Genomic DNA, 16,386 nt, shown 5'->3' with positions numbered 1-16,386 from the left:
CAGTAAGTCTGGGAGTTTTAGAGTCTGGTCTTAAGACACCTGAGTAGCTACAGCTGCCAGAAACGCTGTCTGCCATCTGCATCTGGCAAGAAGGATGCAGCACTTACTGCCAGACCATGAGCTCACAACGATCCTGGCCTTTGTGCTTCTGGGCATGACTTCGGCAGGTCCCTGGACGAGGGGATGGGTGTGCCAACTGGTCCCACAACATCCTGCCTTCCAATCACCACCACCAAGAGCAGCCTCAGAAAGCCCCTGAGTTGTAGATGTCACAGATCTCAGGGACACAACTTGGGCCTCTGTGTCCAGTGGGCCTGAAATCGAGACTTGTATCCCGGCTCCCTCGCCCACCACTGAAGTTCAGATCTGGCGGTGAACTCCCCAGCTCCGGCCTCTCTCTGTAATGGGCGAACCTAGAAAAACCCAGCTTGAGCCACTCTGTGCTTTGCAGAAGTGTTGCTGCAGAGCTCATTGTGGAGACGAACTCTGTGAATCAGCCCCATCTCCAGATAAATCTAGGAATGTACATACCAGAAACATCTGGCTCTTTGTACAGATGGGAAGAATGTTCAATCAGTTGAAAGGAATGGAAAGCAGGAATATCCGTGCTGGCACATAATGGGTACAGCCGATGGAATAGCAGGAAAAAGGTATTAGTGGACAATCTTATATGACAAATTTCACTGGTATTCAAACAATATAGATTCACTGAATAATATTGTGCCAGCTCTGATAAGACACTTGATGCCAGATAATGAGTCATTTCCCTGCTTTGCTACAGACTTCCTGGGTAACCCTGGGCATGTCACTTAGGGCCAAATTTTTAAAGTGACTTAGGCACCTATCTCTCAATGGGAATTAAGTGCCTAAATACCTTTACAAATGTGGCCCTTAGTATCTCCCCAGGCCCCAGTTTGCCATCTGTAAAATGGAGAGACCAGCACTGCCTTACCTCACAGGGGTATTGGGAGGGTACATACACTTAAGATCATGAGGCCCTCAGATACTACAGTAATGTGGAATAAAGAGTCCACCAGCAGGGTAACTGCTGCATATCCTTGTAAAAGCACATATTACTCCGCATGTGCCACGACGTTCTCTCCAGACCTGTTCTGTGGTTACAATTTGATCCACTTCCCAGGGGAAAACCATCTTCAATTACCTTCATTTTCTCCTTCCACTTCCCAAGGGAAGAATGCATTTTGTAGTGTAACCAGCTCATTAGGACTGGGTTGTGGTAGATGGGTACCTAATCCCCTAAAGCATTTGTGAGCCCGTTTGGCTTGAGGATGTTTGGTTATTTTTCAGATGGGCTGCACCGGAGGGTTGCAGCTGATTTGATTAGTGTAAATTGACTGATGAGCTAACTAATTGGGTAGCGTATAAAGAGACTCACCTGAGGCTGTGAGGTCAGAAGTGGGGGAAGGGTTTATGCTGGTTTCTCAAGCATTTGCTTTTTACTTTAGTAGTAAGGTCACTTCATGGGCTTGTCTCACTTACTCATAGGTCACTGGGAAGTCAGTGGGGCTCTCTGGGGGTGGGTCTAATTACAGGGCTGGGGTCTAAAGCAGGGGTAACTGAGAAAGGACAATATAGGGAGGAATATGATAGACCAGGGGAAAGGAGAAGTGCCTGGGGGAGGCCTGGTTTACTAATAGCTTATAATGGAGCATAAGCCTTTCTCTCTGACACTGTTTATCTCTGGAAAGGAAGAAAAATGTTCATTTAACTCCATTTGGAAATACTAATTCCTGCCAATGCTATTTTTAAAGCTAGTTATTAAAAGCTTCAAAATGCTGATTCACTCCTTGAAACGCTAGTCCCTCAACGTTCAGAGGTATCTGATCTGGGAGTTAGCTAGACCCATTATAAGTGGGGCCACTCCCAAATCCAGATCCTGTTTTGGATTCCAACACTCTCACACTGTTTGAGTTTAGGGGTATTACAATCTGTGGTATTGGTTTGGATTGTTCTTTATTGGTTTTACTTCACAAAATTGCTTCTAGTCAAAGGTGCATCCTTACTGTTTCCCTTCAGCAGTGGTTCTCAGCCTTTCCAGAGAACTGTACCCCTTTCAGGAGTCCGATTTGTCTTGCGTGCCCCCACGTTTCACCTCTCTTAAAAACCGCTTGCTTACAAAATCAGACATAAAAATACAAAAGGGTCCCAGCACGCTATTACTGACAAATTGCTGACTTTCTCATTTTTACCATATAATTATAAAATAAATTAATTGGAATATCAATATTGTCCTTACATGTCAGTGTCTCTAGAGCCATACAAACAAGTCGTTGTATGGAACTTTAGTTTTTACTGACGTCGCTATTGCTTTGTCTGTAGCCTGTTGTAGAACTAGGCAAATGTCTCGATGAGTTGATGCACCCCCTGGAAGAGCTCTGTGAGAAATGAGAACCACTGCGCTACAGCTCCCAGGTTTCCATCTACAGCGGGAGTGATCTGCACATAGCTGCTGCAATATGAAATCTACCACCAAGCTGGGGCAGTCAATGGGATTGGTTTGAAGGCAGTATCCCACTGGCACATGCTTGTGCTGCAGGACTTGGCAATGCATTGCCACAAGGCCTTTAAAACCTCGATCCTCACGTCTATTGAATTGCTCTCATAGAAGTGATGACTGCTCACCAGCCCTGCTGCAGGTAGCTCACACATCCGGGGTTTAGTGGTTTCAGGACGGGGCAGCCCCCACGTCGTTGTCATTTGAGTACGCTCCCTGCACAAAGCTCTCCTCCTTGCCCAGTGTGTTAAAGTCAGCACGCCAGGCTTTTTCCTCTCCAAACGTCCCTAGGATATCGGTCAAATACTGGAACGTTTGACGAGCTGAAACCCCAGATGCTGCTTTGTTACCAGTGCATTGTCAGAGTCTATTTAAAGAGGAAGCCCAAACACCAGACTCAGAGGAGGAGAATTGAAAGGGATCAATGATGTTATTACCAGCAAGGTTAGATACAGAGGCAGTTGTATCCCTGGGACACCAAGGCAGGCTGCATTAGCAGTATATTCGAGTAGCTACAGCAACTACTCTAGGAAACAGAAATTCCAGGTGCTAGTCCCAGCTCTGCCCCTGACCTGCCATGTGTCCTTGGGTGAGTCACTGCTACTCTTTGTGCCTCAGTTTCCCCATCCATGAAATGGGGATAATGACATTTGCCTTCCTTTGTAAAGTGTGGGGATCTGTAGATGACAAAGCATATAGAGGTGCCAAGGGTGATTTATTGTCCATGCCAGTCGTAAGCTGACAGGAAGGATGGCCTTGTGGTTCAAGCTCAGGAATGGAAGTCAGGAGGCGTGGGGTCTGGTCCTGGCTCTGCTGTGACCTTGGACAATTCACTGCCATTCTCTGTGCCTCATGTAAAATGGAGATATCGGTGCTTTCCTACACCACAAGGATGTTGTGGGGCTGAAGGCATTAACCCCTATAAAATGTTCGGAGGTCCTTGCATAAAAACTGCTACAGAAGGGGCAAATGCTGCTTAGAAAACACCGTCAATGTCCAAGCACTATACAAAGGGTTGGCCCCAAAGAGTTTACAGCCAACGAGACCTGGATCAGTAATTCAGGAAAGGGGCAGTATAGAGAGACTGCTGGGGAGGATCAGGAGGGAGGCAGTGTTCCTGGAAGGTTTGGGTTTGAAGGAAGAGGGAGCCAAACTGGACCCTGTGCCGCATTAGTATTCAAACCTGGCACAGAGAGTCACGTCTCCATCCCAGAATGGACCAGGGCTGTCTGCCTGCCAGCTGCTGTACTCCAGAAACGTGGCTACCCAGAGCCATGAAAATAACAGGGACTTTCCAAAGCGAGTCCATTTATTAACTGATGAAATGTGAAATGAGCTGTCAGCAGAGCAACGCTCCCATTCAGGCTTCGGCTAAATGATGAGGCTGCTGCTGAAGAGTGTCTGTTGTGTTGACCCCTCCAGGGACCGCGAAGGAAAGGCAGGGAGAAAACAGAGCTATGTTAGCCCAGCACACCATCAGCATGGCATCCACAGCCAACCACTGAATGTCCCGGTGGCTGGGATCTCACTAAGCATGGAGATTCTTACAGCAGGGACTGTCTCTCACCATGTGTTTGTACGGTGCCTGGCACATGCTTCCCTACCTCCTAGGGGTGTTGAGAGGACAAACACATTAAAGGCTGTGAGATGCTCAGATACTATGCGAGTGGGAGCCAAAGAAGTACCATAGATAAGAGCCGGCATTTCACTGACGGGTAAATGCGAGATATAAGAAGTGATGGGGCCAAAGCAAATCTCCAGATTTTTTGTGTCTGTCTCGGTCACATCCCAAATCTGTCTCCAGTCTATACGTACAGCGTTTTACCACCAGTGTGTAGAGTGCTTGGGGATATTTGCACACAGGAGATGGTCATGATAGCCCCCTCTGGCCTGACAGTGTATGAATGGGTGCCAGGGATGCTCAAGACCTCTGAAAGTCAGTCCCTGGAGTCCCTTCTCAATTTGCCCCCAAGTTCATTAAGAGAAATCCCCTGTCTTTGTGATGACAGCATCTTAGTTGATACTGGGATTGAACAGGTGACCTCCAGAGCTAAAAGTGTGAGTCACTAGAGCTTGAATTTAGGGGACAGGCTCTACAGGTGGAACGGTAACAGACACTCGCTCCACAGACACAAAAGTGGAGGATGCCTAACACACATGTCCCAGGGGGTTTTATAGATTTTAAGGCTAGATCATCTAGTCTGACCTCTGGTATAATACAGGCCAGAGGGACTTCCCTGAATTCATTCCTGCTTCAAGTCCAGGATCTTTTCAAAAATCCTCCACAATCCTTAGTAAACGGATCCAATAGCTAATTATCCTCACTGTTTAAAATGTGCATCTTATTTATAGAATCATAGAACTGGAAGGGACCTCGAGGGGTCGTCGAGTCCAGTCCCCGGCCCTCATGGCAGGACTAAGCATCATCTAGCCCATCCCTGACAGGTGTTTGTCCAACCTGCTCTTAAAAGTCTCCAATGATGGAGATTCCACAACCTCCCTCGGCAATTTATTCCAGTGCTCAACCACGCTGACAGTTAGGAAGTTTTTCCTGATGTCCAACCTAAACCTCCTTTGCTGCAATTTAAGCCCATTGCTTCTTGTCCTGTCCTCAGTGGTTAAGAAGAACAATTCTTCTCCTTCCTCCTTGTATCAACCTTTTAGGTACTTGAAAACTGTTATCATGTCCCCTCTCAGTCTTCTCTTTTCCAGACTAAACAAACCCAATTTTTTTAATCTTGCCTCATAGGTCATGTTTTCTAGACCGTTTTTGTTGCTCTTTTCTGGACTTTCTCCAATTTGCCCACACCCTTCCTGAAATGTGGCGCCCAGAACTGGATACAAGACTCCAGTTGAGGCCGTATCAATGTGGAGTAGAGCAGAAGAATTATTTCGTGTCTTGCTTACAATACTTCTAGTGTGTATTTGTCTCACTTCAGCTTCCAGCCATTAACTCTTATTATAACTTTGTCTGCTAGATTGAAGAACCCTCTGTTATCAAATTTCTGTTCCCCATGCAGGTATTTATAGCCGGTAATCCAGTGTAATCCAGCCTTAATCTCCTCTTTGATAACCTAACTGGAGTATCCTCCTTGAGGCTTTCCCTATAAAAGGCCTTGGGGCTTTTCCCTATTGTGAGATTTGTGAACTAGAGGATTAAAATGGCTGAAGTGTAGTTTAGGCGTTGACAACACCCAGCATGTGTTCCAGACAGGAACAAGGGCCCCAAAGTCTTTGCCTTGGCCCGCCGATGGTCTCTGCATCCTGCTGCACATGAGAAGTCTCTTCCCCCTCTGCAGTTGGAGGAGCAGAGTGAAACTGAAAGGAGACTGCGGCGCTTCACAGAGCTTCAATTAGTTCAGCAGATCTCTAGGGAGGAAGAGAATAAAAAAGCAGGGGTGGGCCAACCTCCACCTTCACTGACCCACCTAGAAACATGCTCTGTTTGGAATCCTCATGCTTCAATACATCATCTGACCAGCAGCTGGGGCTGGAGCGGTCTGTATAAATATTGTACTAAAGGCTCTGTGCATTATGACTTTAAGTTTTCCTCTGGAGCATGAGCAGCTGCTCCTTGCCAGAGGCAGGAGATATTTCTAGATGAAACTAACAATCTATTCCAGTATAGTAAACACTTATTAGCATTTCAATCCAGCAATCTCAGTACAGGGGAAAACTCCATAGAGTCTGAATGTTTTACTGTACCAGGAGATTCTGTACACAGATCCCAAGTTGAGGAGGGAGATCTACTCACTTTGACTGATCGTGGTAACTGGACAGGTGTGTGTGTGTGTGTGTGTGTGTGTGTGTGTGTGTGTGATACCACATACTACAGTAGGCCCAAGGTGACAACAACATTGTGCTGAGACTGAAGCGTTTCTATAAAATGTCAGTTTTAATGTTAATACCAGAAATGTGTCAAAAAAGGATGGATCTGAAAGTGCCTTTTCTACCCCCATCACCACGCTAAAGGTCTATGCATATCTCTACATCTTTACCAAGAGGAGAGCAATGACTGTATTGTTAGGTCTGCACCTGCCAATAGCAGATGGAGTGTGAAATGGTTTAACTGTTATTCTCATGGGGTAGAATCCACCCCTGTGCAAAGGGCCCACCCAAGTCCTTATGCAATTCATAGCCCTGGTGCAGACCCTTAAAATTCATGTGATTTTTAAAAAGAAATGTGGGGCTCATTTAGTTGCCTTCTGCTTTTGGAGCTGTTAGGCATTACGTTTTTACATTTTTCTACACAAGCATGAGGGCTAGAGACCTAATTTTCTTTAAAATGAAAGCCGAGATTCCCACAGAAATCACAGGACTCCAGGAGCTGGGATCCCTCTGTGCTGAAGTGATTTCCCCCCAAAAGGATTAAGATGAGGGACACACAGTCGGGAATGAACCTAACTGTATTCTAAGGTTCAGTGACTGGAGCTCTGCAGCTACACTGGAGAGAGGAAACTATCCCAGTCATATTAGCACGAGCTGCCACAGAGCGTTACCAATTTTCAACAAATGAACGTCCACATTCTTGTGACATATCAAAACTCGGCTTCTCCTCCCAATCGTTATAATAGCAAATAATCAAAGATTAGGCCAGCTCTTTGGCTGGAATAAACTGGCACACTTCTGCTGAAATCAGTGGAGCTACACGCCCATTTCCACCATCTGAGGCTTTGGCCCTTAGCATTTTACCTCCTCCCTGCCTGGCGGGATGGGAGTTTGTCCCAGCAAGGGCTGAATTTGCCATTTTTACAGCCCTTCACAATTTTACCACCCTCTCCAACACATTTGACCGGCAGCTCTGTCCTTAACATAACTCACCACTTTACAACATGGTCACCCAAGGACAGAGCTCTCTGGTAAAACCTGATCTGTGCCTCCAATTAATAACCCAACCGGCTCCTGGCGATGACTGATTACAAAATATTTGGATTTCTTCGCTTGTATTTTCAGGTCTGTGAGACTCCCCCACAGTGAGGTGACATATCCAGCTGTTCATGACGGGGGAGGCTAGTGTGTTTTCTTCCCTTTTAACGAAGCTCTATGCCGTTTACTAGCTCTCCTGCCACACACAACCTGACTCCTCCTCCTCTACTTAATCACTCAAGGTTGATGTGACTTTATATGAACCTGGCTTGAGTCATGTAAAACTTGGCGTCATGCAGTACTGGAGAAAGACGGACAGAAACAGTTCTGCTGTGGGTGGAATGATGGGCGAGACCTTGAGGATATTCGAATTTTCACACTAGACAGGGCTGCTCATTTCAGACTCAAGTTTCATTTGGAATTCCTCCACAACCATGTTTTTCTTTCTCCATTTCCTCCTAACGTTTGCCTCAGCTGCGCGCTACGTTTTTTAGTTCCTCATGAATCGTAATGGGAAAGCCCCGGGGGTTATGTTCAATGACAGAGAAAAGGGTAGAAGATTTGGCACAGGAGAGAGGCTGTGAAATGAATGCCACCTGTCTGACTTTCAGAGATGACGGGAGGGTCGGCAGTATTAATCGGAGGCAGATGTAGGCCAGACCCTCTGCACTGACTCAATGATGTCAATGCAGCTGCGTCCATTGACCCCAACCGAGCCTCTGGGCTGGTAGCCACACGCTTCCTACCGTGGATTCCCAACGCATACCCCCACACAGAAGAAAAATTAATAACAGCCACACTTAACTTAGAGACAAGCAATCAGACCGATTAAAGAGCTGGGGGAGGGATTCATTCCCAGGGAAAGGCCTCCAGAACTCAATGTGTGACACCAAATGACAGCTGAGGGGGTGAAGGTGGTAGTATTTGCAAACCCCCTGGGGGGAGGGGAATGGGTGTCGAGATGAAACCAAGCACAGGAAAAGGGAATTCAGGATGCACAGCAGGAAACACTGCTGCCGGACCCGAGGGAGGTGGTCAAGGGCCCTTTTTGTGAATCACTTAATGAGACACAGTCCATTTGAAATCTAGGACGTTTCAACAGTGGGGTTTTTAAGTGTGTTTCAGGCCTTATCTCGCCTCTTTTGGGGCTGGCCATCCCATGTCTCTAAATGTTAGTGGCTGTGTGAAAGGCCCATCCCAACCAACGGGGGAACTGGCCTGACAGGGCCACCACTGAAACGGCCTGTGCACAAAGGGGAAGACTCTCGAAAGCGCAATGAGCGGTGGGCACCTCACACCCTCTGTGCCTCTGAAAATCTACCCCCAGAGCGTTGTCTGGAGAACACTATTTTTCACTCTTTCAGCTCCAATGACCTTAACGGTGACTTCGACCAGTGGCACGCTAAAAGGCCTACAGAGAGTCGGGGGTTATTTTTTAAAGCGGTGACCATGTCCCTTTAAACCAGGATATGACAAAGCACCACAGGAAACACTGAAAAGGACCAATCCGGCCTCGGCAGGAGTTGGGGTTGGATCCTGCCCACAAGGAAATCAGTAATGAAGCTTTAATTGACTCAAAGGTGGAGGGTCAAGCCTGAGGTCACATCACACTTTTGTACCTCTTCATAAGGAGATTGTTTAGTCAACACCTCCCCTCCGATTCACCTCACAGGGACTCTTCCCTCTCCCATCTCCCTGGGCCGACTACAGCAACTGCTGATGGGGGAAAGCAACATACGGGAAAGATTGAATGTCTTTTTATATCTATTTAGCAACCCAACCACGAATGCCCTGTGAGGCCCCAGAGGTCCCTAGATCAGTTTGGGACTAGATGGTCTTTCCCATCTCAAATGCCAATGAGTGGAACATTTGGTAACATCACTCCGGCCCTCCTGCATGGCCGTCGTTTGGCTGGAAAAGAATGAGGACATGTGGAAGGAAGTGGAGCCAGTCCGGGAAATCCCGAAAACCCTCGTCATTGCTCCATTCGCTTCGCATCCCCAGCGGCTCTGCTGTGGTCTGGGAACTCGGCTACAGAATGCAGACGTCGTTGCTGTTGGACACATCGGTGTACTGGCAGAGCTGTGCGGCCGGGGGCTCCAGTCTGTTTCTGCCCGAGACTGGCTTGCAGAGGTGAGTCTCCCATTTGGACTTGGGCAGGGGTGGGCTCTTCTGCCTGAGTTTATCGCCACGGTCACAGTACGTCACGCAACACTGACATGGCATGAACCGCTTGGCTCGGTGCTTGGTCTTTGGCCTGGGTTCTGGGGCCGCCCCGCTCTGAGCAGCAGCGCCCGTTCTGGAGCTCTGCGATTCCCTCTGGCCTTTCAACCTGCTCCTCCTCCTCTGGACAGGATCCAGGCTGATGTCTGACTGTGAGGAGCAGCTCTCGTTCCAACCCGAGCCAGAGCTCAGGCTCCTCAGGGGCAGGGCGAGGCGTAAGGCCTTCCAGAACTTGGAGCCAGATGGCTTGGATTTATCCCCGTCCCATGTCACAAAGGAGACGGACTCCTTCAGCTGGAGAATGCCAGGATGGGTGATCTGCAGCGGCCTGTACTCCACCACAATGAGCTTGGTGGAGATGGCGTTCTGGCACACGATGCCCAGCTTCAACTCCAACAAGCTGATGCTCTTCTCCGTCAGGTAATCGGGGCTCAGCACCACGATCATCCTCCGGCTTCGCTGAATGAAGTCGAAAACTGCCTCAGTGGTATCTAGAGAGGCAAGGGCGGGAGAGGAGAACAAAGCCAAATGAGGCTATTTCACTGGACACATGCATTGCCCTTCCCAGCTGGAGAAGAGAGAAATTGGTTAGTGCAGCCCAGCAAACTTTTACTTGCCCATGGTCCTGGCACACAACAAATCTCAACAGCTGATTTTTCAGCATCCCCATCATGGTGAGGGTTGGCAGGCAGATTCTGTGTCTGTCTGGTACGTTTTCTTTACACGGCTGCTAGTGAATTTAGGAGCAAACCATACTAAGTCAGACCAGTGTTTGATCTGGTCCAGCATTCTGTCCCCAGCACTGCCAGGAGCACCTACTTCACAGGAAGGAGCAAGAGTCTCCCCAAGGGATAGGTAGGGAATGACCCGCCTATAGGGTTTACAGCTGTTTTGCATCACTAGAGCAATGCAAATGTCTTTTAGAAGATATCTCAGAATTAGTGTGGGGCAGGTCTCTGGCCTGTGCTCTGCAGGAGGTCAGACTAGATGATCAAAAATGGTCCCTTCTGGCTTGGAATCTAGGAAAGCAAACAGTTCATCTGGCTCCGAGAGCCTGTTTTTCAGAAGGCTACACCTGTAATGGACATCACTGGGGGCTTCTTGCCAACTCCAGAAAGCCACCTCTTCTTGTCTCACATTGGACATCCAAACATGGAAGCATCCCAAATTAGAGACCTTTGAAAATGTTGGCCCTTGACTCCTCTATATCTCAGTTCACCCTTCTCTAAAATGGGGATAATAAAAGTCCTGCCTTGCAGAGGGCTTCATTAAAGTTTGTACAGTAAGGCGAGCTCCTGAGATGGAAAGGTGGAAGACAAGCCCCGTGTATTTACTATTATTAATAGTACTGAAATGGAACTGAACCAAGGAACAGCCTTAGCCTTTCGGGCTATAGCTCAGATGATGCAGGTTATACAAAGTGTATTAGTGGCTGATAAATGCAACAGTTGTGACTAATGGCTGCAAGTGAACAGGATGGGGATTAATAGGGCTGTGCCACTTAGCAAATTCACTCACCCTAATTGACATCATTGGGTTTTCATGGTAATAAACACAGAAGGGTTGGCCACATACTGTGAGTGATGGCATCTGGCACAGGGTAGCTGGGACTTGGTAGTGTTTGACCGAGGCAGAGGGTGCTGGAGGGAAAACTTTAATAAACACAAGAAGAAAAATCCCCTATAAAGAGCTTCCTTTGCACAGGAGAACAAACCCAGCAACTTCCGTCGCCCTTGTTCAGATCCCTGACGTCTAGGAGCTGCCACACGGGAACGTTACGTTGCTGCATCATTCAGCAGTTTTAACAAGTTTGTCTGGTCTCAGCTGTGCAATGCAGAACCAGACCAGGGGGAGGACAGAGATTAGCTTTTCTGGCAGGAAATGTTACTCGCTAGTGATTTCATTGTGAAGGTCTCTGGTCTGGTGCCTGCACATTTAGGTAGCATCTGTGTGCACCGCAGAGCACCCCAAAGTTATGTGCAAAAGGAATCTAAAAGTGACGCATTTCTATTAGCCCTTTAAAGGCTGTAAAGTTAGAGTATGTCTAGTGACCTAAGCATTCATTTGGCTAGCAGTCTGGAAAGGCTAGTTTGTGCATCAACAACCTGCTAGTATGTAGATAGGAAAGAGGTAAGCCTGAGCAGAATGAGAAGCCTTCCCAGACAAACGGATGATGGGAGAATAAGCGCCTAAGGGAGAGGTTGACTTTGATTAAGGATGAATTCCTAGCTCTGACACAGACTTCCTGTGTGACCTTGGGCATGTCACTTACTCTGTGCCTCGGTTTCCCCATCTGTAAAATGGGGTAATAGCCATGCCATCTCCCTTTTGTCTTTTTAGACTGAAAGCTCTTCAGGGCAGGGACTTTGTGTGTGTGTGTGTGTGTGTTTGTGTGCATGCGCGCAGCCCCTACGACAAGGGGGCCCCTGATTGGGGCCTTTGGGTGCTATTTATAACATGAATAGGTACCACTATTTGTATGGCATACATGTGACTGAGGTGGTACCTAGGCCTCATGATGCTGGGTCTCTGCACAAGGGTGACTTCCACCCGCTAGGGTTCTATTTACAGTAGATGTTGCCACCGGGACAGAACATTTCGCCTTGGCTACACATATTTGCTGAGGAAGAAATGGAGTAAAATGAAACTCAGGAGAACTGTGCAAAGACTGAAATACAAAAGTGAAAATAAACATTTTATTTAAAAGTAAAATATATATATATATATATATATATATATATATATAACCGAACAACACTGATACGTCACACAAGTGAGAAAACGTAGAATGGAAAAAGGCCTTAAAACAGCAAATGAAATGGAAAGCAAAGTCCATTCCAATGTGTGCAAAGCCAGTTGAAGGGTTAAAATCCATGTGCATGTTATGTAACAACCTGGTATATGGATTGTGCCAGCTCTTTTTCAGACCCAAAGTCCAGAGTTTGGTCTGGAGACCAGAGGCCTAGCTAATAGTGATCAGCTAAGAGAAAGCTGGGGTAAACAAGACAACATTGCCTTTGCTAAGATATGCTTGGTCAGTAGAAATGCCAGATGTTGAAGCAATAACTGAATAATTATGTTTCATCCAATGTTTCAAATTAAACAAAGGATCCCTGTTCCTATTGTGTTTCTCCTGTAGGAAAACAGTCTTCCCACAGATCCAACCTTGAGTTTATGAAAAGTTGGCACATGTGAGTATAAAGATATGGCATCCTTCCACCTCCCTTCCAAGGGACCAATGCCCTGCCTTAAGACATAAAGGAGACAATCTATACTGTCATGTACGTTCACTGTTTCTTTGCTTTAACCCCTAGGAATGTACCTGTTGGACAATCAAAGGAGTTGCTCCATTCCTATGGACCCCAAATCAGAATTCAACATATATATTTTATACTAATAACATTTTATCAAAATACTAATTAAATGTTAACTTGCTAACTTGAGACCATGGGCGGAGACATTATGTAACCTTTTAACCATTGGCTAATGTGCTATCTTGTCTTGCTGCAAAACCTATCCCGGGGTGTGGAACTGCCTACCCCGTCACTTTCCCCCGCCCATGGAAAATCTATATATTCCATTGTAATCAATTGATTGATAGTGTCTCTGAGCCTAATAAGCCAGGTGACCCTCCGCCAGCGCTGTGTGTAATAAACTCCTATGCTTGACCTCTACACGGTGTGGATTTATGTCCTTCACCGGTCCTCCTCCGCAGTGAGATAAAATGAAGGACTTTACATTTAGCTATCTATTGACTAATGTAACGTTACAGCACGGAGTCAGATGAACGCACCAAATTAAAGGTACGAGCTGTGCTAAAATCCTGCACTGGGAACCAAATGCCATTCATAAATAAGTGGATAGGCTTATTTGGGACGGGCCCCAGCATCTGCCCTACGCATGAGACATTCAAAAAGCCAAACGCTGGCCTAACAGCTCTCATTGCAGTCAATGGTAACTTGCATGCTTTTATTCTTCATTGAATTGATGGAGATTGCCTGCCTCTTGGTAATCCTGTCGGGGAATGGGCACAAGCATCTTGAATCATTGATGTTGATGGAGTTACGCTGACTTACACCAGAGGAGGATCTGGTCCATTATTTTTGTTTTAAACTTTTTAAATCAGACAAGTAAAATTAAACACAGGGATTTCTTTCCTAAGATAAATCTCTCCCACCCTATTAACAAAGGATCTCCTGGTACCTAAGCCAGCGGTGAGATGCAAGATGCTAATGTCTGGGAGATATGGGGACATTCAGATTTCATGCATGCAGGCTGTTTTTTAAATCAACTTAGAATACAACAAAAAGTGTTTGGAGTGTGATGTGGGGCCTCCCATCCTGCATGCAGATGTCAGAGGTGCTTGAAGATAACTCTGCCTACGTTTATAGCAAGGAGATGCATAATGTTTCCAAAGCCCCAGCAGGAAAAAATGGGACAAAACGATGCACGTTACAGGCAGGACCGGCTCCAGGGTTTTTGCCGCCCCAAGCGGCGGGGAAAAAAAAAAGCCGCAGTTGCGATCGGTGGCACTCCGGCGGCAGCTCCACCGCGCCGCTTTCTTCTTCGGCAGTAATTCGGTGGCAGGTGCTTCCCTCCGAGAGGGACCCGCCTCCGAATTGCCGCCGAACAGCCCGACGTGCCGCCCCAAGCACCTGCTTGCTGGGCTGGTGCCTGGAGCCGGCCCTGATTACAGGTTAATCCTGGCTTTACAAAGTTTTATAAACTGTGAGGTGCTGGTTATATCACAAGTGAAAACATGGAGACGGAGTTTACGACAGCAGGAAACCACACTGCCTCCTGCAGAGCCAGCGGTGGATGACGGCCCCAGCACAGCAAAATACCTGCTTTATCCTAAGCAAATGAGCAGTTCTGTTGACTTCCAGGAAGCCACTTGGGACTTGGAGTCACCAGGACTATTCATTTGCTTAAAACTAAGTATGTGCGTAAAGGCTTTGCGGGAATGGGACCTTGGCTGTATCTCCAGCACAGCACAACTATTCCTGTCCAGTTGGATGGACAGTGCACAGATTCCAGCTGTTTCTTTTTAACAATGGCTCCACAATGTGCATCCCGGTCTCACCAATGGGCATCACAGGGCTGTGATGCTGGCAGACCAGGTGCCAGCTCATGCCAAGGCCCCTAGGTCCCAACTGAACGCTGATGAATGCAGAGCTGGAAACCTGTCTGGCTCAGCTGTGGGGTAGGATTATTAAAATAGGTATTAAACTTATAAAAATGTGTTAACACTTTATGAAATATTTGTAGAATGCTGCATGTATTAATCTCGCTTAACATCTGTAGCCCATGTTATAAGGTCACATTAAGTGTTGGCGTTGTAAACCTCTAGCTGTGTAAGTCATCAAACAGGAAAGGAGCTTTAACTCATGTAAAATGCTGGCTTCCTGCAGAAAGGGTTAGGCCCTGCCCCGCTCTGCAAGAAGGCCCATTGAAACCAAATGAGCCATTGTGAAACATCAAAGAACAAAGCCATTAATTGCATTCGCCCCTTTTCCCCGCCCTCCCAGCAGAGGAGACCTGCGTGTAAACTCATCCCATCAATTTGAACTCGGGGAGGAAGGGAATAAAAATCCCCAGCTCTGTGCGGCTTGAACTCTTAGGGGCAAAGATTTCTAAGCCTAATCAAGAGTTCCCCAGGGGTTGGCCGGGGTTAGTCCTAAAGGACATAGAACTTGCATATTACAGCAACTTCTATTACCCCTTCGGAACCTAAGACGGAACCCATTTGTGTGTGTATGTTACCTGCTTTAACCTTTCATTTCTTTCCTTACTTAATACATCTTGTTTGTTTATTATAGGATTGGCTACAAGTGTTGGCTTTGGTGAGCTATAGGGTGCAACTGACCTGGGATCAGTGACTGGACATTTGGGACTGGGAGTAACCTGAATATTGTTGTGATTTTGGGGGGTAAGGGACCATGTATCACAAGGACAAGCTTACCTAGGTGGCACGATAGATCGGATTGCCCACGGGGACTGTCTGTGACTGCATGTTAAGGCTGTCACAGTGCTTGAGTTCACACTAGATAGATGGTTAGGTATAGCACTCACAACCAGTTTGGGGTTTGTGCCATTTCTTCACAATCTGCCCTGAGGCTGGTACTCAAGCTTGTGAGCAGCTCCGGATAGCCTGACGCTACTCGGGTGACAGGGCGAGTTACAGGTCAACCAAGAGTTACAATCTTAGCCACAAACAATGTACATGCATTTGCCAGGAGTAACGCTCAATTCCAGAATAAAGCAAAAATGCCCCCATGTACCAGGACATCTAGGTGCCTCAAGGGAGGCAGAGAATTTTAGGACACTAGTAAATGATTAACAAATCTACAGACACATGGAAAAACCAATCCTCCTTCCCTAGGAAAGCAGGGCAGAGCTGACCTGCCCTGAGAACTGATTTGTCCTCTAATATTAAACATTTCGATCACAGCAGAGTCTCAAAGCGCCAGCCAGAGCCAGGCCCAATGATGCTGGGCTCTGTAATAAGACAGACGCTTGCCCCAGCGAGCTGACAATGGGAAAGGCTTACACTCCAGCACAGTGGCTTAGCACGCCAAGCCCTTGCCTATTCCAGCCAGTGCCGCTGCCTCCTGTCTAATCCAGGGTAAAGCAGCCCAGAGTGGAATTTTCAAAAGCTCCTGGCTTAACCCTGCTGCCACTGATGACAGGGGGGCTTTACCACTGACGTCACCGGGGGGAGCAGGGTGAGAGCATGAAGGAACAGCTGGAAGGCAGGCAGGACTGGTGCACTGGGGCCCAGC

At 47.2% G+C, this 16,386-nt stretch overlaps 1 protein-coding gene across 1 annotated transcript in view; it reads right to left on the bottom strand.

Annotated features, from left to right (window-relative positions):
• Nucleotides 1–9,223: 9,223 nt before the first annotated feature.
• The window catches only part of IL1RAP (interleukin 1 receptor accessory protein), a 61,230-nt gene continuing 54,067 nt past the window's right edge, over nt 9,224–16,386 (bottom strand). The window contains exon 11 of the mRNA XM_024198642.2: nt 9,224–10,095. Coding sequence (XP_024054410.1) covers nt 9,413–10,095 — 683 coding nt within the window. The 3' untranslated portion in view covers nt 9,224–9,412. The remainder of the gene's footprint in view (nt 10,096–16,386) is intronic.

The sequence above is a fragment of the Terrapene carolina genome, unplaced genomic scaffold, assembly GCF_002925995.2.
Source record: "Terrapene carolina triunguis isolate 2854851 unplaced genomic scaffold, T_m_triunguis-2.0 Scaffold88, whole genome shotgun sequence".
NCBI lineage: Eukaryota > Metazoa > Chordata > Testudines > Emydidae > Terrapene > Terrapene triunguis.
This window is presented reverse-complemented; position numbering and strand designations above follow the sequence as displayed.